Below are 22,028 nucleotides of genomic sequence, written 5' to 3' on the forward strand. Positions count from 1 at the left end.
CGCCTTCTTGTCAGCCTCCGTTGAACACCAACACGAAAGAAGCGCCGAGTTTCAAGGGTCCATTCAGGTTCCACCCCAGCCTTCTAGGGACGCTCAATGGTGCTGCTCGTGGCTGAGCTGAGTGAACGCGGCGGCCAAGAAAAATTTGGTCACCCTCCCCGCCATGGTGACGAATGTGAGTCAGTGATACGATTCGAAGAGACTAGACACAAACTTGCTTTTCGAGGGCATCCCCGAAGCGATTCTTGGATTTCAAAGAATCTTTCCATTGGAGAAGTCTCAAGTCGCTCCAAAACGCCACGCATTTCCGCGTCCGATTGATCAGAACATCAGTGGTCAACGATGGGGCATCCGCTGCCTAGTGCTTTCCGCGAGCTACCGGGTGGTGAGGATTTTACATACAATTGAAGTACCAAGATACGTGCTGCGTCCTTTAGGTTGATGGACACAGAAGGCCATTATGCATGCCATGATCTGTTGAGGGGCGGTGCACACCATGATGAAGACTTCCATACTAGTGGATTCTGTTCTAATCACACAAGCTCTAGTTTTCTTTTGTTGCGCTCAAACTGACTCATGGAACACCTGTAGTGTACTTTTTGAGAATGCCTGCTGCGAGATTGGCAGACAGGCCGGCGCTTCGAGATACTGTACTACGGTCCATTGCCTCGCCCCCCTCGACATTCTCTTGTCGAGAGTGCAACGGAGACCACGGCTATGCTTTAGTTGGCGAAGAACAGAGTAGGTCTCCCAAATAAAACTCATTTTCAAAAAGCAGCGCCATGTGACAACACGCGCCTTCGTATTTGAGTGTACGATCTCTCTTGGTGCATCTGGAATATTGTCCGCAGGAGCATCTCCGGACATTCCCGTGACTGATTCTCGATTTAAGAACCAATGATGAAACTAGCCGAAAAGAAAGAACCTGTCTCGGGCCCATGATGCATTCCCTTTGCGCAGCGGCAAAGTATTGTCCGACTAGCTGCAGTCAGATCAAAAGCCGAGCGTGATATACCGAAGCCGTGGACCACGAACGAAACCCGACTTTGCGGCCAAGAACTAATTCGCTGACACACATCAACTGACCTATCACCATTCTAAGCTAGGTATAAGCAGTCAAATGCTGCTTTTTGGGGTGATACAAATGCATGAAACGGTGTAGTGACGCACAACATCCACGTCATACCGCCACGCCTAATTGGGAGCTTTCAGCCTCGTCAAGATATTCCCTTACTACAAAGCCCGAAAGCTTATTGATCGGCTGTATCACCATGATATTAGTTCTTGGTCTGTCAAAGTTGGTGTGCTCAGGCTCGGGAACTCGTAAACACGGTATTGCCGACAAGCAGTTCGGCTCTTGAGATAACTGTACTCAATGGCCTTTCGACTCGAAGAGTCTTGGGGTTGAGGAAATCACAGCATCTGTAAAATTCGGACGCTCCGACGTTGAGTGCAAAACTGTGTTGGTGTTATCAAGAGTCACTGGCCTCGATGTCCGTGCAACCCCACTTGGTGGCGGCTCTGTTGTGTAGAAACGGCTCCACGCCTCTCCCGGTGGTTTCCCATTCCGAATGCAATAGACCCGTATTCTCGAGTTGTATCCGTAGCCCGCATCTTCACGTACCTTGTTGGCTTCTCTTATTGTGGCTGACATGTGTCTTCCTCTCACAGCCGTATCGGCCTGTACAGAAACCTCAGATGGAACTGAAGCGGGTTGTCCTTTTCTGGATGGCTACCACATCACTTCTTCTCTCTTTGATTCACAAATGCATCACATAATTCACAGCAGGCAAAGAAACACAACCTTTTTTGTGCGGAAATGAACGATTTCTATTTTTTGGAAGACTGGTACGCAGTTGAGCGAGGTCTTTGGATGGAACCTCAAAAGACCCAGTCATCAATAAAAAAAATACGAGCAAAACCGTTGTTCCTTGACACAGTTCAGTGATCTACACCAGTGGCGCTAACATGATTTTTACCAAGCATGTAACCTTCCTTCAACCCTCTCTCCCATTGCTCCCGCACCATACGCAAGGCTTGTTCGCTACGAGGCAAAAACCTCGCGGCGAAAGGCTTTGGGGCTTGAAAGGCCGTAGGTTCGAAGGCAGTGTCAAAATCCATATTCATGGATTCGGCTTCCATACCGTTGTCCATCAAAGGCGGCCGCACCTCAAACGCCCACAAAAGGTTCATCAACCCGATATTCAGCGTGTTTTCGCCAAGCTTCGCCCCAGGACATATCCTTCTTCCAATCCCAAAGGCGAAATGATCCCGTTTGTATGGGTCACCAGCAGCATACTCTGCGCTATACTTAGGGTAGTTCAAAAAGCGCTCTGGTCGAAATTCGAAGGGCTCATCGTAACGTTGAGGGTCCTGGCCCAGAAAAGACGTGTTGGCTAGAAGGATCGTTCCCTTTGGTATGACGTAGCCCTTGTACTTTACGTCTTCATCTGCAAAGTGCTTGATGCCCCAGGTCGGAACAGGACGTAGTCGAAGCATTTCTTTAACACATGCGCGGATGTAAGGCAAGTTTTGCACATCCTCGAAAACAGGCGTTCGATCTGGCCCGATAACACGCATCAACTCCTCGTATGCTCGCTTCTGTGCTTCCGGAGATGATGCGAGGTGAAGGATGAGGTTATTGAAAGTGACAAAAGATGTCTCAGACCCGGCCTCTGCCAGCCCGCTGATATTCCATGCAGCATCAACCTCGTTGAGACCCTGGCTCTTGAAAATGGCTTCGTTCTCAAGCAACTCGCGGCCCACACAGTTGGGTGCACAACCGGCCTCCAATTCCTTTTTCAGTCGTCCCCATAGCCGCAGTCTTGCATCAAGTATCGGCTTCACATAGCTCTCAGCCCTTGCTCGACCAGGCTGCAGGGACGCAGGCAGGTTCGCCAAGAAAGGCAACTCATCCACTAAGAAAGCACCTGGCTTGGATACCTGGCCTAAGATTTTCGAATTCTTGTTGGCTTGGCGGACATCTTCATGCTGCCAGCTATTCACGCGACGGCCGTATGTAGCAGTCATGTGAATGCTGAAGGAAAATCGGCGCACATGCCAGTAGAAGTCTCGCTGATTTTGGTTGTCCGAGGCGATATCGTAAAGAAGCTGTTTTGCTTCAAATTCCTGGACTGGAATGAACGAAGCAGTCATTGGCGTAGAGAGCACTCGATGCGACACTTGGCGATAGGCGCGCCATCTGGGACCATACGGCATGGTGAATTGGCGCAAGCCTCCGGTAACAACATCATGACCCAACGGTGCAGGAGTCTTGGAAGACGTATGAATTGACTAGATCTTGTGAGCTTGGCCATGCCTTCAAAACATGGCAGCAGGTATTAGGCTCACCTGCTTGTCCATGATCTCTTTCATAGCCTCTGGGCTATTTAGAACGACCCAGTTATACCAGCCCACCCGAAGCTTGAACACTTCGCCATATTGAAGGGCCCACTTGTGCATGAAGGCACTTTGCTTTGGCAGCCCAAGTCCAATACCAAAAAGAGGCCACCCTTTTGGTCCTGGCATTTCGTCTAGCCGACGATCCCGACGAATCCATATTCCGAGCGCAATGACTGCGGTCATGAGAATGGCCAAGACTGGGACCCTGGAGGCCAAATGTTCAGCAAGCGCTTGAATAGCCATGTCGATTTTGTTGATTAATTGGAAAATGAGAGTGCTCAGTTGCGACAGAGTACCACGCTATCATCGAAACTTCAGCCAAGTGTATTCGTCCCCTTCGTGGGTGGTATATATGGCGCAATGCTCTCGGACGGAGTAAACATATAAATTGAGACTATACATCGCAAAGGTAGCGTCGGGAATCCCCATTGACGTCACATGCTCGCTGTCTGGGCACATATTACTGTATCTGCAGTCAGCCGACGTGAGTCGAGAAGCCCAGACAAGCTTGCGTGGCGTTCTTGATTTGATGCTTATGTGTTACCTCCGGGTTTTGCTGCATGCATTGTGCAACCGTAGTCCAATATCCACTTCGAGCACATTATAATGGATTAATCACCGTACCACAGCAGAATCTCTGGTTGGCGGAGCGGAGTGGTGTGCTCGCTTTCGGGCACCGACCCAGCAATGAGTACACAGCGACTCAAGCGGCTGACGCCTACCATGATCTTTGTTAGCCTTTTCTTCGCATTTCATCTCGGTCTTCATTGACCAGCAGCCTCTTCTTACTTGGAAAAAGACTCATTTTGCGTAAGATAATAAAAGTTTCTCACGTCATACCATAGAAGCCGTAGTCAACATGTCACAGAAGGCACCTTAGATCCATATCCAAAAGGCTCACTCATCGAGCCGCTCACCCTCAAATGATTCAAATGACAATGGCGGCCGAGGTCGCCGAATTACGCGGCCAGAGACTTCTCAAGATTTCTCGTATCCACCTGCCTTCGAAGTCAGCCTTACGATATTCGCGCTCCTGATCGCCGTCTTGTGTGTCGCCTTAGATAGTATGATCGTCTCGACCGCCATTCCCGGAATCCCAGACAAATGTTTCGACCCACATTATGTTGGCTGGAACGGATTTGGCCAGCTGCCATCATTTCTCGAAAGTACTCAGAAAGGCGAAGCCAATTGACCACAGCTTACCTGCTCAGAGAATGCGCGTTCCGGCCTTCCTTCGGGAAAGTCTACAGTAATCAACTTCGCTTGATGCCAAAGCTGTGACTGCTTGGTAATTATTGTTGCCTTACAGGTTCTATCAAAAGAGTGAAAAGACAACCCTCTGAAGAACGAGGGCATCATGGTCACACTGTGGGGTCTACATCCTCTTGGATTCATAACGTTCGTAGCAAATATTACTCGTTTGCTTGTAGCCCTCAAAATGGATTTTGACACCCGCCTAGGTATTTTCTCCAGCTAACCATTCATACTGAGGCGTCGCTACATACTACGGGCGAAGCGGCCGAATAATGGCTCATTTCGTCATCTCTCGGCTAACGCTCATCGTCTTTGTCGGTATCCAAATTTGCCTCCGCAAATGCAACCTGTCAGTCACGCCTCTAAGGTCCTTTTTCTCGTCAATTTAGTAGCCTACTAGCGTAATAAGAGTTGTCCATGTAGTATCCTCTCGAATTGCCAGCCAACGTACCCTCTGATCCTCTTGTATCTACATTCTGTGTCTTGCAGGTTCATTTTTCATCTTTGTCTATTTCCTTCCTGTTCACTTGCAAGTAGTGAAAGGCGCGTCAGACTTGCAGTCAGGGATCGACACCATCTCTCCAGTCGTTACCCAGGTGCTTGCTAATATTATAGCAAGCATCCTAGTAAGCAAAACCGGACACTAATCCCCTTTATTTCATTCTCAGTGGTCACCTTATCCGTTGCGTCAGCCTACCGATTACGCTTGCATCAGACACAGGTATCGCCTAGTGAGGAGCTTAGAAGATGCCCTATGGTTTTGGCAGTGGATGCGGGTTTCTGCCTTTCAAAGATATTGCGACTGGCATTGCCACACCTTATTCTTTCAAAGTCTTGGCGGGTCGGAGTTTGTAAGTGTAGGGAACAATATACTCAACGATAGACTGGTTCGTTACATAGCAGCGCTGAACCTGCCAGCTATCACTGTCGAGCATACCATTCAGGCTGGTCCGACAGCGTGGCACACAGTCGTTTCATGGAATATCTCAGCGAAGTTAGGCGCGCATACAACCACGCTCTCAGGCAGACGTTCCAAGTCAGGCTGATCACCGCATGCTTGGGCTGTATTGGGTCGGTCTTCATGAAGTGGAAGAGAGTGAAGACCAAAATGCCAGAGACCACTGCAAAAGTTGAAGAAGCAAATACGACAGAAGATGCGTGGAAATGGTACATTGTGACTTGGTCATGCATCAGCTAGAACAAAGCCAGCATTCATTCAAAACATACAACTTTAACTCCATCTGCATCGTCGAATGACCTCATTCCAAGCAAATGCTCGACTGTGGTTTTTCCCTTTATTTCAAAGGAAGAAACTCGTTCGTTTCCCACAAAACAGAAAAATTTGGTTCGAAGGATGCATTGCGTGCTATATGCTGTAGAGACCTTAGCTTCCAAGGTCGTCCTACTTCTTCACTTACTCGTGGTCAATACGTAAGAAAGCCTTGTCAGATGATCTCCGTCTCTCACACCTGAGCTTGACTCATGAGTGAGCTATTCTTGACAAAGTATTCTCGTTCCTAGTCAGGCTATATGCGACTCGGAGGATATGACAAGTTTCAAATAGCCAAACCTTGAAAATGGGGTTCACGTCCGCCGGTGATTTCAAGGATTAATGATATTAATTCGAATCTGTGATCGCTTTCACCGCCAAACGATAGTTCTTCTTTCAACTGAGAACAGGTCTCAAGTGCAACTCGACATGACAGCAGTACTGATCCCATATTTCGCGATTACCGGAAACGTCTGAACGAACGAACAATCCTTGCGGGACCACTTTTCTAGATCATTACTACTTCGTAGCAAGAGACCTAACATTTCTCAACATCTTGATACGTCATTTGGACCTTCTTGGTGTGGAATCTTGGTCAAACATGGGTCACAATACACACCCGTCATACATATGAACCCCAATGCCCAAAGACTACGCAACAAGATTTTGACCAAGACGATCATTCAAGAGCGCGCGACGGCCACTCAAACATAAAAATGGATGTGTAACAATACGGCAAGTCCTTACACATGTCAGGATAGGAGAGAATGGCCAGCGAAGCAAATACTTAGGATATCATGTGGCTATAAACCTACGCAAATGCACATCTCAGTTTTGTCTGTCTTATTGATGGAGAGGTAGCAAATTCAAGATGCAAGGAAATTTCCATCTACGCAAGTGCTTTCTGTTTCAAGAAAACAGAGATGCGAAGAAGTTGGTCATGATCGCCTAAGGTGCTCATGACACCCAACAGTTCATCTGGCGGTGCCAAGACTTGCGACATATCCTCTGCATTCGCCTAGCGGGCACAGAGCGGAAAAGTCCCTGAAGGAAGAAACTGAGCCGAGTGCATTGGACCAGGGCTAAGGATGAAGCCACTGCAGGAAGACATACTGTAATTACGGCTAGCTCTTGTGACTAGTCACCCTGACAGATGATAGCCACGTACTTGAGGTTTCAGGCCGTCCGCTCCGCTACTCAAATTTTAAGTTTTGATATTCCATCTATCACCGTAAGGCAATTGACGTTGGTGGCACCAGCCAAGCTTCCGGTTCACCCATTTGAAATTATCTACTTTAATTTCAAGCATTTGCCACTTACGGTGAGCCTTCGGGCCGGCCGCCTTCAATGCAACCTCCGCTTTCAACTTGCCCCTGAGGCTTCCATTTGTGGATACTCGAGTCAAACCTAACCTTGACTACATGCTTGGCAGATTGAGACCCCCACGACACCTTCGGACGCTAATAGTTAACAGCATAGCGTCTATGCCGTGTTCCGAGGATGGTTGTGCTTTCAGAATATAACAACAGCTAATGTATCACTTCATTTGATTCGGAACGGCCATGCCTTCTGCCACTCATTGAATCAGCATGTTTACCCCCGGTCTTGCTCTTGCGGGCCTTGCGGCTCTGGTGCCCGCAGCCCTCGCTACTCCCGGTTGTGACGGGCCCGACGCCCGAGTCCACCCACCGACTGGCGCAGTCGTGGTGGATGCCAGTGGCAGCTACACCGGCAGCTACAAGACCGTCGGCGCAGGAGTCGCTGCATTGAGGAATCAGACAGCAGAGCAGATCATTTTCATTCTGCCGGGCACCTATCACGAACAAGTGCTTGTTTCCCCTGTGCAGGGACCGCTAGTTTTTCAGGGCTACACTTGCGATGCAAGCTCATACGCGGACAACGAGGTGACCATTACCGCCGGGGTCGCACAGAAGGATATTCCCCCTGAAGTCACAGGAGAGACGCGTAACGACCTTACAAGCACTGTTCGATTGAAGTCGGACAATGTCAGGGTTTACAACTTGAATATTGCCAATACCGCGGGCAACGTCGGCCAGGCCTTGGCTGTGAACGTCAACGCGACCAACGTTGGCTTCTATGGAGTCAACTTCACTGGTGAGGAATCCCAAACCGCACTTCAATTCCAAATCAAATATTGACACACAATTCAGGCTACCAGGACACGATTCTTAGTGACAAGGGTCGTGAGCTATTCGCCAGCTGCTACATTAACGGCGCCATTGACTTCATATTTGGCCGCTACGCTCAGTCATGGTTCGAGGGCTGCGATATCGAGTCCATCGGACCTGGATACATCACTGCCAGTGGACGCGAGTCGGACAACAGCTCTGCTATCTATGTGTTTAACAATACCAAAGTCACAGGAACGGCTGGAAAGGGCTCAACATACCTAGGTCGTCCCTGGCGCCCATACGCCCGCGTCGTCTGGCAGAACAGCGACCTGAGCGACGCCGTCAACCCTTCCGGTTGGACAGACTGGAATGGGGACAATGTCACCGAACACGTATATTTCAAGGAGTTCCAAAACACTGGCCTGGGTGCCGATTTATCCCAGCGTGTCGCCTACAGTGGCGTTTTGGAGGAGGCCATCAAGATCACCGACATCCTTGGTGAAGGATATGAGGAGGAAGGCTGGGTTGATGCAAGTTACTTGTAGATGCTCCATAATTTAAGCTGTCACTTCAGCTAGATAACTGCTGTGGTATGATCGTGTGTATTGTTGCTGTGCGACCATGGCTTTAGTGGGTATGATTCTCTTCGCTCTTCATATGTTGACGGACAGAACTCGCCTTGGACGCCTGATATACCGAGTGCCTTGGCATCATGACTGAATGTTTGTTCTGATATAGCTCATGAAAAGCGAAATCCATCCTCTTACCGACCAATTACAAACTCACTTCAACCTTTTTGAAGGGCGGGATTGCGCTTTCAGAACGTCAGAAGCGGAGAATACAAAAAAGAAAATAGACACATTCGCCACGATGTTTCTCGTAAGTGATCCCATACCATGGATCTACCTTGAATGATTAAGGCTATTTCCTTGACAAGTACCCGCAATGATTCAGGACACGTTCAACGAAAAAGGTTCTCTATCTCAATTTCGACATGATTGCGTCCCCCAACATCAAATTGGGTGTGTATGACGGCATGGGTCAGATTCCCCGGGCTGTGGGGGAGGACCAGCCGGGTCGGGCGAGGCCGAGTTGCTGTTTGCGAAGTATTTGGGCGATGTAGGACAGACGTTTGCGCCAGTATACTTCAACAACCGGTCCCACTATCAAGCATTTATAGATGCCGGAATTTCATCCACGGGTCCATTCACTGGCGCAGAGGAAGCCAAGACAGCTTCTGAAGTATTGGTATTTGCAGGGACGGCTGGCCAGTCGAAAATCTCAGCATGGACGCGTTCCCCATCAATACCAAGGCAGCCTTCCATGCGGTGGCAACGTACGTGACATCATTTAATTTGTTGGGGACTAGCAACATAAAAAGACGTTCGGCCATGGTCCCGGAACCACATGCTCATGCCAAAGGGTGTCAGCAACATAAACACGCTGAGCTTGGATTCTAAGCCGGTAGACATGATCATCGACGAGAGTTTCCTTCACTCCATCTTTATGTAGCATTTGTCTAGAAATGTCGTGGAGAGAACTGGATCAAGGCACGGATCAAGGAAGGCCGCCTTCTCGCATTGCGAAGAAAATCGAGATTGGGTGGGATGCCGAATGGTGCTGTCTCCAACAGAATCTACCTTCATCAGAGGTGTATTGACGGCTCGATCGGTGGTGACTGCTAAGGAGATGACGTTACCTGCAGCCATGAGTGCGACTAGTCCGAAACAATTGTACATTTCGGAACTATCAATATTGATGATTGCTTTTTGATTGAGTTCAATCGCAATCAAGATAATAAGAACCAAGATTGGTCTCTCATAATCGATTGAGTTGATGGAGAATTCTGGCGACTTGAACACAATTGCTTGACAATTCGCAATTTCATGAAAAACGCTGCGAAACTGTTACCGTACATGGGCCCACAAGGTGGGAGGGAGGAACTAAAGAAGCGCGAAAATCGGATTAGATTCTGACCTGATTGACTGGCGCCTTTCGAATCTCTCTTCATTCCGTTTGGAAACAGCCGCACAACCCTCATGGAAACGAAACTGGACAAAAGCTTGCGAAAAGTCGATGCCACATTACCGAGTTCCAGTGCCAAGGTGTGAGAGTGGAAACAGCATAAACTGAATACATTAAATTCCCCAATTATTTCGTGTCAGCGAATGACCAGATGACTTTTATTTCTAGCCTTTTTCTCTTGTTATACGCGCCTCTTCCTCTTGTGTGCCGCTTGGGTTGCTCTCGTCTCCGAGACTTTCCAACCCCAGTCCATCTTCTGCAGTCACCGCACCTCTATCTGGATAATCTCCGAGATTTGCACCCAAGTTTTGTTGTCTCCACTGCAGGCCCTTCCATTTTAGGATAAATAGCATGATCGACGACATCAGCACAATCAAGGCGAAGAGAAGAAAGGTCCAGCCAGGGTTGATGGCTCGTAGCAGAGGATCGAGCGCTGCAAGATAGCCAGCGGCCATCTCGCAGCGTATGAGATTGCAGCCAGCTTGCGCAGTTGATGGGTACTCCTGGTTCACATCAACGAGAAGGGTGCTCAACGCGGTAAACATAGTTTGAAGAGTGAGCCCAATGAAGAATTGTGTGACGAGTGGACCGACCATGGACACTTGGGCCTGCAGTTGCCAACCATAAGCGATGATCAGGCATGCACTCATAGAGACGAGTGGTATTACCGTCCGAAGTCTTGCTTTCTCGATCGGAAACATCGAGAGGTTGTCAGCTTTGTTTCGAGTGATAGGAAGACCTATCTCAGCAGCCGTCTTTCTGAAGTTCCTATCGAGTAGTCTACCAGTGGCGAAGGCCGACAGGGCACATGCGACTCCAAATGGAATGTATATGAGCCCGCTAGCTAAGCCAGAGATTTTGTAGATGTCGAGGAACAAAGACGATAGCGACGCTTGTAAACAGGAATATGTCGCATACCCTACGCCATATGATGCCATCATGAAAGCGGTGCCAGGAGACCGAAGAAGCTTGATGGAAGCTAACGGGTTTACCGATCCTTTCGTCTGCATCTTCTTGTCCGGGGCTGTGATTGCAGGCTCAGTAGCCACAGCTGGGACAAGGCAAAATAAAAAAGGTCGATTGATGCCATGAGCGCGTACAATTCCGTTCCCAACAATGCTTCGATTAGTCTCTGGCAGGAAAATCGCAATTGGAATGAGACAACAAGGTGTAGCGGCTGACAGAAACCAGAAAATAGAGCGCCATGACCACCGCAACAGCAATAAACCACTCAGAAGGGGCCCGATACTGGGTGGTGTGTTCAGACTAACAACATAATTAGTTGGTATTCTCTTCTTTTGTCCCATGACAAAGCCTAGGCTATATATATGAGAATAATGGCCAATTAGTAGGAGATAACATACAAAAAGGATATGACTCCTGCATAGCCACCTCTTTCCGCCGGTGTGAACAAGTCGCTCAAGACACCGTACGTCACGGAGAAAGTACCGGAGATCCCTGCGCTTTGTACCATACGCAAGAAGAACAGGAGCCCAAAATCAGATTGCAGAGCCAGCCCAATGTTTGCTAGCAAGTAAATTGTCAAAGCAACGAGAAATACCGGTCGTCTCCCAAAGCGGTCCGCGGCATTCCCTGTGATAGACGGAAAAATCCCCGATACAATGAGGTAAGATGTGACGGTGAGATTAATCCTTTCGATGCTCTGATCAAGATCATGAGCTATCGCCGGTATAGCTGGAAAATATATGAAGCTGCTGACAGATGAGAACCAGCCTGCAAAGGCGGCCAAACCGATGATATACCTCTTCTGTACGTGCGAGAATTCAGAATACTTGGACACCTCGTCAACATGGGATGGGATCTGAGCTGGCTCTGCAAGAGGAGGCATTGTCCTCGCAATTTTCAATGTTTCAGGATAAAAGTTTCGAGCCCAAGAGTACGCGATGTTGAGAAAAGGAATAGTTCTGGTGGCACGGCATAGAAATCAATTCAAAAGGGTCCGCTTGGCAGAAGATCACGGCGGGGAAGCGGGTTATTGCATCCTGCGACAAGGACCTCCACTAGCCTGGTCCTGGTGGGTACCAGATCATCGCGTCAAAAAGACTTGATAGGCGCTTGTGCCAGTGCTAATCCTGCAGGTTAGTGGCACGGAAAATACTTGGGGCTGGTGCCTTGGAGTTGGTGATTTTTGTCACACATGAATACTACCCTGCAGAGATAAAGCCATGGGCTTCGTCGCGAAAATCGAGATGTATGGGAAGCGTACCTCAAGCAATAGCGACTACCATCATCAAACGACAACTCGCAAGTAACAGAGTTCTCAACCAAAATACAAGCTGTTTTTTTTGTATTCATTTTCCTCCAGCAAGACCTATTCGTTCTCGAGACTCTCAACCGAACGCACAAACTTGTCCGCCTTTCCGCCGGTGCGCGTTCTGCTTGCTCGTCGCCCAGTCCGCGTGCCATGGTGGAGACGAATGGTTAAAGCAACGGTCTAGGATTTCTCAACTTCAATCTACTTGTACTTCAGCCTCCACGCCAAATCGTCAAAAGGTTTGTTCATCATTTTCCCAGCCTGCTCTTTCTTCGTCGCGAGCTTTGAAGGTTGAGGAAGGGGAGGTGATAGGGGACAGGATCCGTCCGTAGGGAGCTTCATCGGAACTTTTTCATGATTGAGATTCCAGATGTGGTCATCAAGTGGGTCGTTGATCATCCTCTCAACGTCCCGTTTTTGCTTTTGGAGCTTTGTAGGCTGAGGATGGGCAGGCGACTGGGCACAGAAGCCTCCCGGAGAAGACTCCAGCCCGGCTTCCTTATAATTGAGGCCCCTTATCCTGTCGTTCATACTCCCGTTGACCCTATTCTCAACCTCTTCTTTCTTTCTTGCGAGCTTGGTGGGTTGGGGGAAGGAAGGCGACTCGGCGCAGGAGTTGCTGCCCGGAGAACGCTTCGACCCGTTTTCCTTATAGTTGAGACCCCATGTCTTGTCATCCATAAGCTCGTTGACCCCGTTCTCAATCTTCTTCTTTTTCGTTGCAAGGTTCCTAAGTGGAGCAACGGGAGGAGATTGGACGCAAGAACCGCCTGTAGGAACCTCGATTACGGTATCTTTGTAGTTAAGATTCAGGATGAGGTCATCAACGGGCTTGATGGCTTCTTGACAAAGATTTCGTCTCATGGGCCCATGGCTGGGTGGTGAAGTGGGCGACAGATTGTAGTCTTCATCGACCTCTTGAGTTTGAGTCTTGTCGCGAATGTACGTAATCGGCTGCGAGCCATGTGTCTTGAACCCCGAAATCTCCATGCCATCTTTGATGCTAATTGCATGATGGCATGCCGCTTCCTTTTCGACGTGAAAATCTTGCTTGCTGCGCTTGAAGAACATTTTCGGAGAAAAGATTCCAGTCAATATGCCCAGTTATCAGGTTAGGTGTCTGGTGCAATTTTGCGGAATTCGTCTTCCAATGCACATACATGCGCTTGATCATGCGCACGTGGATCTCGGTAATAATGCGTGCTCGTACTCGTTCTTGAGGACTTCAGAAGTTCGATGAAAGATGAACAACAAGATAAGGATCACAAGCGACTGACATTGTTAATCGAGATATTAATAGAGATGAGAGCATACATGGCGACCATTCTATGAGCATCGAGGTTAAGCGCCGGGTCTCGCGTGGCTGAATGGCCCCATCCATCTGCTTTCTGGCGGCTACAGGAGTTGATGTGATTTGAATGTGCACCCGCGAGCGCTTAACAAGCCGGAAAATTATCCGACGCTCATGCAAAATAACCCGGACTCCTACAGCTCCTGATCTGCCAACATCATTTTAATGCCAAAACAACAACCAACACGTGCATTCGTGGCTCTCAACACACGTATCTGATGACAAGACCTCGCCTTTATGCTTAGCGCCGGCCGGGATCAGGACCTCAGTGATTGTCGGACAGCTCCTTGGTGAAACACCAACACTACTATGCGTTTGGTTCGCAGAGCACAAGGTTTATGCATCGAGAAGGTGCAAATGAAAAATGGGATTAGGAGGAATCATAATTACCTAATAGCGAGGCTTGTCTGTATCGAGATCTGGTGCTTTCGACCGTCTGATACTCCAGCTGGGTCTTTCCACAACCTTTAGTACTACAGACAGTTAAAAGATTGACGTCGTTCACTAGACAGGTGCTTCACACAGGCCACTAGGACACTTTCTTGGGTTTGGATTGCAAAAAAAATTTGGGGTGCGACGGAACCAAAAGCTTTCAGAGAAATCGACTCCAGCAAATTTCCAACTTCTTTTTTCCTTCCATAGAGAACAATGTGGATACCATTCCCTCGGAAAACCTGTTTTCCAACCCACAAAGGCCTGGCACCTGCTTCCAAAGTTTGATCGCTTGATTCAGTAAATGGCATTTTTGCAAAATAGACTCTAGTCAGACTTTAAAACTTGAGGAAAACTTGCAGAAATGTGAATCGTCCTGCTCGCACAACATTTTCAACTTTGGCAACGGCTCCAAGCCCGCGAGCCGCGGCGAATGCCATCGTTCATCTTGAAAAGTCGAATCTCAAATTTCCGTTCCCCGGACACACCATGAAATACGATAAGAATTCACAGCTGTGTCCCAACGTGGATGGCTATTGTGGACGCATGCAACTCACCTCAAGTGTGATCAATCTGCCTCAACCAACTTTTCCCTCACCCTGTCAGCCGTCTACGGCAGACTAAACCTTTTCCTCGACTACACACGAGCATATCACAATTGACACCTCCGCCCACCATCTTCTCGCTCTTGTGTTCGTTGTAGATGTGATCACCAATGGCCGTTCTTCGATTGGTCTTTGACGCTTCTCACTGACAACACAGAATTACATTACAAAGTCACCCTTTCTGCATGCTGACTTGCGATTGAACTTTGTCCTTCGAGATCCAAATCAAGGCAGAATTGGCCTTAACCTGGTTAGCTGATTGGCATCACCATCTCTCCAGATGTCCAAAACTCCGTCTTTTCAAGAAGCACGTCCTCTCCACCCACAGGATTGTCCATCGACAAAATTCAAGATGGCAAAGATCACTGACTTGTCAGCCGAGTTACTTGCCAAGATCTTCACAGAAAATGGCTTGCCCTCACGCGACCTAGCCTCCGCTGCAGTTGCCGCGAGCGGCTTCACTTTTGAGGCGACACGCGCCGCATTTATCTACAACATCAATCATGAGAGGTCGTCTGTGCTTGTGTGGGCAGCAAGGCACGGCCAGATCAAGCAGATTCGACGGGCCCTTACAATGGGTGCGAGCCCCAATACTCTCGGCCCCGGCCATGGCGAGTCGAAAGAGAAGCTGGATGAGTACTATCACTATGAAAGTGAGGACGAGTACGACGGTCCTGACGCATATGGAGCGCCTCTCCACTATGCGGCACTTCAAGGTTTCGACGAAATGGTGCTCTTGTTGCTTCAACACGGGGCTAGAATGGACGTGCCGTCATTTGATGTATGTCCCTGCGTCGAGAATTGCCATCTGGGCTTAGACGAACTCGTCCCAACCCCTCGGTGGTATCCTTTGCACCATGCAGTCTGCAACGGGCATGTTTCGACCGCAAACATTCTTCTGGATTATGGAGCTCCATTGGAGATGTCTTATCTCGATCAAACCTGGTTTTCATCAAGAACGCTGCTCCACTGCGCTGCTGCTCGCGGTCTGGACACACTTGTCCAACGTGCTCTAGAGCTAGGAGCTGACGTTTCGGAGCTTTCTCCTTACGGCGATTCTGTTCTGCACTTCACCTCTGAATCTTGGAAGTCTGCGTCTGTCATCAAAATCCTGCTGGGAGCTGGCGCTCGTTTGGAAGCCAATGAGAGCGAGCATGGACGTACCCCTATCTTTCAAGCCTGCCATCTGGCAAACTATTCGACCGCAATGCACTTACTCAAAGCCGGGGCTAAGACAAACTTGGCCAGATCTTCAAGATCCACGCCTTCACTCCTCCACCTTGCTGTTGACATTGGCTACAGTACACAATGGGACATCAGGCCTCAAGCACATGGCGACCGAGACAAAGAGCAAGTCAACTTCATTCGCGCTTTGATTGATGGTTCTGGCTTCGACGTCAATGAGTTCATGATCCAGCACCTCCAACATGGAGTACGTCGCGTGACTCCCCTCTGTTGCGCGTTAGACCTCGACGAGCCACGTGTCCGCACCATCGAGCAACTGAACCTCGACGTCGCAATTCTCCTTCTTCAGAAAGGCGCTGACCCTAACCGCACGAGCCGGGACAGAAGCCGGGACAATCCAGTACCTTTGGAATATGCATTGCGCCACTTCCTGAGCGAGGCACACGCCGAACCCAAGAGCCGGTTGATCCCCAAATTGAGGCGATTGATCAATCTCATGCTAGACTGCGGTGCTCAGTTCAGTACTGTTGAAGAAGATTTGAGATTTGATGTGGAAGCTGAGGCTGAGCTGTGGAATGAAGGTCACGAAACTTCCTGTATGTTGAAGCGTCTTTTAAACCAGCATCGCAAACAAGCATCGCCAAAGGTGTCTCCCAAGAAAAACTCTCCCAAAAAGAAATAAAGACAAAAGTTTGTAAGTGGTGTCCTCATCCAAACGCATTTCAATGATTGCTAATTAGGACTCAGCAGGTGGATCATCGATCCATTGCCCCTGTACAACAAAACAGCAAGGCTTATTAGCCTTGAGTCAACCCATGTCCTTCCCTTCCTATGGCGTGTGCTGAGTACCGAGGTCGATGAAGCCTTTTCATGATAGCACATACCTGCTTTTAGAGGTGTCGAACGAAGATATCCGATGATACTGTACAGAATAGTTTTTGTTGGGGGGGGGGGGCACGCGAGGTGCTGAGACTGACTAAGATCAGTAAATATTCTCTGAGGTTGGGAAGATATCGAAGGAGAGAGAAAAAGGCATGCCGACTTGGGATTATGCCGCATGCGACACCGGCACTAAAGATGTATAATTCGATGTAAACCTGTCGAAGCCAATTACAAAATTTCAGCACTACAGATTGTTTTCGTTTCCTATGCATTGTCATTGCTAATCATAAGCCCACATATTGAAACTCAAGTGACTGCTGATAAAGGCCATCAATGGTATCGCTATATAATCTAAGTTGTCTGGTACGCGATGTCTATGTATTGACCTGACCTCGGGAACCACTGGGCCAGGCGACTTACCCAAGTTCTACACCGCGGTTAAGCTAATGGACCAGAAACGTGTGGACACTGAATTCAAGAATCTTCTGACAAGGTCTTGTATGACTTGTCCTAGTTATCTTCAAGTCCACAGCAAAGCCATCGTGCGATAAGGCGAATTTACAAGGTCTGTTTCTGCACCGTTGTTCTAATACTTGCACTATATGTTAGAGATGGCATGGGGTTTGCCAGTTCAATTTATGCCCATGCGCTAGCCACCCGTTGGTAGTAACATCTAGGTCATTTCTCAGAAGCGGCAATCATAGATCAAGCCGCTAAATACTGGAGAGCTCGCCTTTCTGGGTCGTATGCTTCAGTCAAGGATATGACTTGAAACATAGCAGCTTACCGCAAATATTTCCCACCGCCGCCCATGTGGGCGAAACTACTATGCCGATAAAAGACCCGCGGAGGTGCTGAGAAGTAGTCAGCCACCTGTTGACTCATCGAAAGACCTGCCGTATGCCAAACCTTTCCACAAATTAGCTGATTAAAATCAGTGCATTGTGTTTTCTCCCCTCGAATGACAGATTTAATGAAGATTTAATCGCCGACCAGGCTGAGATGTTTCAAGCGCACGACTTAGACGAGGCGCCCCAATGTACCTCAGATCTCCAACCTTGACCCCAACCTCGTCAGGAATACGCCAATGAGCGATCGACGGCACGAAGGGATAACCCTGGAGCCAGGAAGGCTGCATGTTTTGATGTGAAAGAGACAAATGATTCCTCACCGCTTCGACGTGGACAAAAAGCTCATTTGTGGTAACCGAATTTGCCAAGGCCCAATTCAGATAACTCTCAACCTTCAAGAGCGCCATCCAACATCGGAAAACCGGCATTGCGCCGGTGTGCAATTGGCTGCACACTAAAGAATATAGGTCCTCCTAGCGCTGCCCCGGCGATCTCCCTCCACTTGTGGCCGCGAACGACGTTGACTGACCGTGCTGCACTTCACCGCAGCCGTAAGAGATCGCCATACAGCCCCCTTCCCTAAAGCATCACCAAGCCCAAGGTATACGGGGAGTGAGTAGCTTAATACCACACTGGCCCGTTTCTCAACAGGTAGCTATCGAATGCGTTCTGCAAAGAGAGCCAGAACGTCAAGTTTCGTAATAGGAAAGACGTGTTAGCATGCCAAGTTCACCGTAAGACGTGACTATCGACCTCCTTCTGACAACAAAGGAGTCCAAGCCACAATGACGTGATTGCTCCCCTGTCCACCCAAGGCTCTTGGTGGGCTGACTCCTGTGGCGAGCTCGTTGTCTCCGGGTGATCTCGTTGTTCAAAAGTCCAAAAAATATGCTGTCAGATGATCTCAAAAATTCGGATTGAGTCATATCTTGATCCGATTTTCCACAGTGAATCTTTGGCAGCTTTTCTTGGTGTTTTTACGATGATAATGTAAATTATTCGGGTCGACATCCGGGTAAATCGGCCGATAAGACTAACAGATCCCATCGCCGACGTCAACGGGAGATAACGTGGTGGATCCGGTCTAGGTCTGGGCAACCAAGTGGATCCTGGCCCCTGACTGTAAATTTTGAAAGAGTCTTTTTCTGACAAGACCTGTTGCAGACTTGCGACATATTCACCTAAAATTCAAACTGGCATATAAAGGCCTGAACGTGGTGGTGAAATAGATTCACTGCCAAACCGCTAGTCCCATGGCGACGACGGAACAACCCTCGAAAGGATCGCAACTCGGAACGCCGGGGATGCTCAGTGAGAGAGTCTCATCTGACTCCTCCGCGATGCCTCAGCAAGAATTGAAGGCCGCTCCGAAAGCCGGCCTCACCACCAGACTACGCGATGATATCAATCCATCGCACTCGGACATACCAGTGCTCATAACCTGCTTCGTTTCTGGTCTATGCGACAGCGTAGCTTTCAACGCCAGCAGCGTCTTCGTGAGCATGCAAACAGGCAAGTCACATCTCACCCCTGATCCACTGTCGAATGTGTCACAAACTTGACCAAACTAACATGTCGCCCAGGAAACACCATCTTCCTCGCCCTCGGCACAGCAAACCTCCCATACGGCGCGGAAACTCTTTGGCTAAGGGCTCTTGTCTCCATCGTCTCCTTCTGGGCAGGTTGCTTCTTCTTCAGCCAGTCGCGTCGAGTCCAGCCCAAGGGGAAGGCGACCCTAGCATGCTCGTTCCTCATCCAGTCCCTCTTCATCCTCATTGCCGCGGCGGTCTCACAGAGCGGCGCGGTTCCTGCTTTTAGTATGCACTCGCTGGGCACCGCGGCGGCGCACGAGAGGCTGGCAAGCTATGAGACCGAGAGCATGACCTTGCTTCCAGTGGCCTTGTTGGCTTTCCAGTTCGGAGGACAAATCGTGACTAGTCGAGTCTTGGGTTTCAACGAGGTGCCGACAAACGTATTGACGTCGTTGTATTGCGATTTGTTCTCCGATCCGCTGATAATAGCGCCTGTTGGCAAGAATGTGAAGCGCAACAGGCGGGTTGTGGCGGTGCTCTTGATGGTCGCAGGTGGTATCCTGGGTGCTTGGCTGCAGAAGTCGAAGGCTGGTATGCCAGCTGCTTTGTGGATCGGCGGGGCAATCAAAATGGCAATCGCCGTGTCGTGGGTGGGCTGGAAAGGGAAGACGGTGGTCAACGATGAGAAAGTGTAATTTTGAAACACTCGACACAGACATGTGACAAAGCTGCTCTAAGATAAATTGTTCCTGTTACGATTATTGGAAAGAGGCGCTCAAAACTATAGATGATAGATTCATACCCATCGTATTGATGTTTCTGATTATTTAATTGCATTCACCGATTTAGAGATAGATTGAAACACAATGATCCTGAAGTCAGCAGTCAAGTCCAACTGCATCTCTATCTTTTCGACCTGCAATTTAATTATTTTCTGGCCTAGATCAGGGAATCGCCTTCATGTTTTGGAGCTTCATATCGACCTCGAGTCTTGAGATGACAGAGTTATAAAACTCCCCTGCTAAATCATCGTTGTCCAGATTCGCAATAGAAAAAAAAGTTCTCTAAGCACCACCGAACGGCTCCTGAATAGTTAATGCCGCCATTTTGAAGGACCTGCCCTGCCATGTTGAACGCCAGTGTCTGCTTTTCAAGTATGCAGTCCAAGGCCATTCCTTCTTCTATGCGTAGTTGCTCAAAATAATTACCAACCATGATTTGTATGAGTAACAATCCAAGTGACAGGAGCGTGGAATCTATAAGTCTGTTCGTCATCGCTGGAATCGGCTGTTGTGGTATTGTCAAATGGGAAGATTCCGACGCCAGTGAACCTATTCGTGAATTCTCAGATGCCCCAGGTACTTGTTTCGCCAAAAATGGGCGATTCAAATCATATGTACAATATCCCAAGGTGTCTTCCCCACGGAAGAAAACGATGTCGTCAAGTGTAACAATCTTCGATAGCCAAGGTGTGTTGTACAAATGGAGGACACTGAAAGAAAGTGTCAAGGCGAGCTTCAATCTTTCCGGATACCCAAGGTTGTTGATGTTCTTGTCTTTGCCTTCCAAGATTTGCCTCAGGGTGATGGTGCTACAGCACGACAATGGGCCATCTTGATGATACAGGTCAAATTGGTTTGACTTGCCATTGATGAAGCCGTAGCATTGTGAAGACAGGCATTTTCCTTTCCGCAGTATCTGGCACAGGTCGGTAATGTGAGCTCGGGGTAGGGCAGCGTGAGTCACGGGAGTTGTTGAGGAATTGAGTGGTGCTTTTGATGACGAAGAGCTAGGGTCAATTTTTGTTGGTCGGACGGACAAGGAGGAAGCCCATCTGAGTTTTCTCTTCGGCGGCTGGGGCTGTGCTGGTGGGATCGTCAAAACCTGTGGACTGACTTCCTTCTCTGCCAGCCTGACGCGCATATTGTCCCATCTCTGAGAGCTTTTCCCCTGAGTGCCGAGCACTATGTCAAAATGGAGTGCTCTCGCTGCCTGTTCTTCCTCATCAAGGGGGAGCATCACAGGTTTTCTCGGAGCTATTACCAGTCCAATATCATGCGAGCTAACACAGCTACATCTCATGGATCCCTGGAGGGCAGAGAATATACTCGCGGACAGTCTGCGAATGAGACGGGCTGCCTTTGTCTGTGATCGTGACCGTCTGGTTGACTCCAAGTCACTGTTCTGTCTCGCTAGTTCGCTCAGCACGGCGTTTCCATCGTGCAATCTGGCAAGAATGCTAACATATTGGTCTTTCCTGAGGGTGAAGGAGGTTTTGCATCTCAGTTCAATCAATATGGAAGCACGGTCGGTGAGTCGCGCCTGCAAAAGGTCAAATTTATTAGATCCACTAACGCTTCCAAACATGCGCATCTTATCAAGACTGTAAATTCACTTGAAAATGGTAGGAGGTGAATTGACTAACCTTGCCCTCGCCGTCCAGGGCCAGCCTTTCCTGAAGCTCTGATGTTGCTTTCATCATGTCTGCAACCCGATCCTGGAAAACTTGCCCAGATCTCCACATGCGCAACCTCACTTCGTCGTCATATCCCTTCCATGCATCGCCATAAGGATTTTCTATCATGTCCTCAATTTCAGAGTCTGAAGCAATACCCCTTAGCAAGGTCTCGCACGTGTTTTGCAGGATTAATGTCTCAGTTTTCAAGTCGCGAATCATCGAGTTCAATTCATGTTGGGTATTCTTCATGGTTGCAAGTATTGTTCGGTATGTTTGGAAAGCTTGGATCACCAGCGGCAGGGCACCCAGAACCAAGCCAGCGGCCTCCATCCTTGCCGTTCAGCTGTCAAAGATCCACAAGGTCAAATTGAGGT

At 48.9% G+C, this 22,028-nt stretch overlaps 8 protein-coding genes across 8 annotated transcripts; 4 read left to right on the forward strand and 4 right to left on the reverse strand.

The window, feature by feature from the left end:
- Positions 1 to 1,307: 1,307 nt before the first annotated feature.
- J7T55_010868 (cytochrome P450 CYP2 subfamily) lies at positions 1,308 to 3,645 on the reverse strand (the record flags this gene model as incomplete). Its single annotated transcript, XM_053135428.1, has 4 exons — positions 1,308 to 1,458; positions 1,545 to 1,681; positions 2,026 to 3,294; positions 3,352 to 3,645. The coding sequence occupies 4 exons, from the start codon at positions 3,643 to 3,645 to the stop codon at positions 1,308 to 1,310; spliced, it is 1,851 nt and encodes a 616-aa protein (XP_052986828.1).
- A 444-nt stretch (positions 3,646 to 4,089) lies between these two features.
- On the forward strand, positions 4,090 to 4,594 carry J7T55_010869 (uncharacterized protein; the record flags this gene model as incomplete). The annotated part of the gene is made up of 2 exons (XM_053135429.1): positions 4,090 to 4,134; positions 4,283 to 4,594. The coding sequence occupies 2 exons, from the start codon at positions 4,090 to 4,092 to the stop codon at positions 4,592 to 4,594; spliced, it is 357 nt and encodes a 118-aa protein (XP_052986829.1).
- Positions 4,595 to 7,515: 2,921 nt separating this feature from the next.
- On the forward strand, positions 7,516 to 8,603 carry J7T55_010870 (carbohydrate esterase family 8 protein; the record flags this gene model as incomplete). The annotated part of the gene is made up of 2 exons (XM_053135430.1): positions 7,516 to 8,041; positions 8,098 to 8,603. 2 exons carry the CDS (start codon positions 7,516 to 7,518, stop codon positions 8,601 to 8,603), a joined length of 1,032 nt encoding a protein of 343 aa, XP_052986830.1.
- A 1,644-nt stretch (positions 8,604 to 10,247) lies between these two features.
- Positions 10,248 to 11,932, reverse strand: J7T55_010871 (uncharacterized protein; the record flags this gene model as incomplete). Its single annotated transcript, XM_053135431.1, has 3 exons — positions 10,248 to 11,107; positions 11,333 to 11,349; positions 11,448 to 11,932. 3 exons carry the CDS (start codon positions 11,930 to 11,932, stop codon positions 10,248 to 10,250), a joined length of 1,362 nt encoding a protein of 453 aa, XP_052986831.1.
- Positions 11,933 to 12,559: 627 nt separating this feature from the next.
- Positions 12,560 to 13,429, reverse strand: J7T55_010872 (uncharacterized protein; the record flags this gene model as incomplete). The annotated part of the gene is made up of 1 exon (XM_053135432.1): positions 12,560 to 13,429. One exon carries the CDS (start codon positions 13,427 to 13,429, stop codon positions 12,560 to 12,562), a length of 870 nt encoding a protein of 289 aa, XP_052986832.1.
- Positions 13,430 to 15,098: 1,669 nt separating this feature from the next.
- Positions 15,099 to 16,613, forward strand: J7T55_010873 (uncharacterized protein; the record flags this gene model as incomplete). The annotated part of the gene is made up of 1 exon (XM_053135433.1): positions 15,099 to 16,613. The coding sequence occupies one exon, from the start codon at positions 15,099 to 15,101 to the stop codon at positions 16,611 to 16,613; it is 1,515 nt and encodes a 504-aa protein (XP_052986833.1).
- Positions 16,614 to 18,917: 2,304 nt separating this feature from the next.
- On the forward strand, positions 18,918 to 19,891 carry J7T55_010874 (uncharacterized protein; the record flags this gene model as incomplete). The annotated part of the gene is made up of 2 exons (XM_053135434.1): positions 18,918 to 19,119; positions 19,248 to 19,891. 2 exons carry the CDS (start codon positions 18,918 to 18,920, stop codon positions 19,889 to 19,891), a joined length of 846 nt encoding a protein of 281 aa, XP_052986834.1.
- A 369-nt stretch (positions 19,892 to 20,260) lies between these two features.
- Positions 20,261 to 21,984, reverse strand: J7T55_010875 (uncharacterized protein; the record flags this gene model as incomplete). Its single annotated transcript, XM_053135436.1, has 5 exons — positions 20,261 to 20,317; positions 20,428 to 20,483; positions 20,597 to 21,160; positions 21,266 to 21,518; positions 21,622 to 21,984. 5 exons carry the CDS (start codon positions 21,982 to 21,984, stop codon positions 20,261 to 20,263), a joined length of 1,293 nt encoding a protein of 430 aa, XP_052986835.1.
- Between the last annotated feature and the right edge of the window lie 44 nt (positions 21,985 to 22,028).

The sequence above is a fragment of the Diaporthe amygdali genome, assembly GCF_026229845.1.
Source record: "Diaporthe amygdali strain CAA958 chromosome Unknown NODE_55_length_279518_cov_64_759621, whole genome shotgun sequence".
Classification (NCBI taxonomy): domain Eukaryota; kingdom Fungi; phylum Ascomycota; class Sordariomycetes; order Diaporthales; family Diaporthaceae; genus Diaporthe; species Diaporthe amygdali.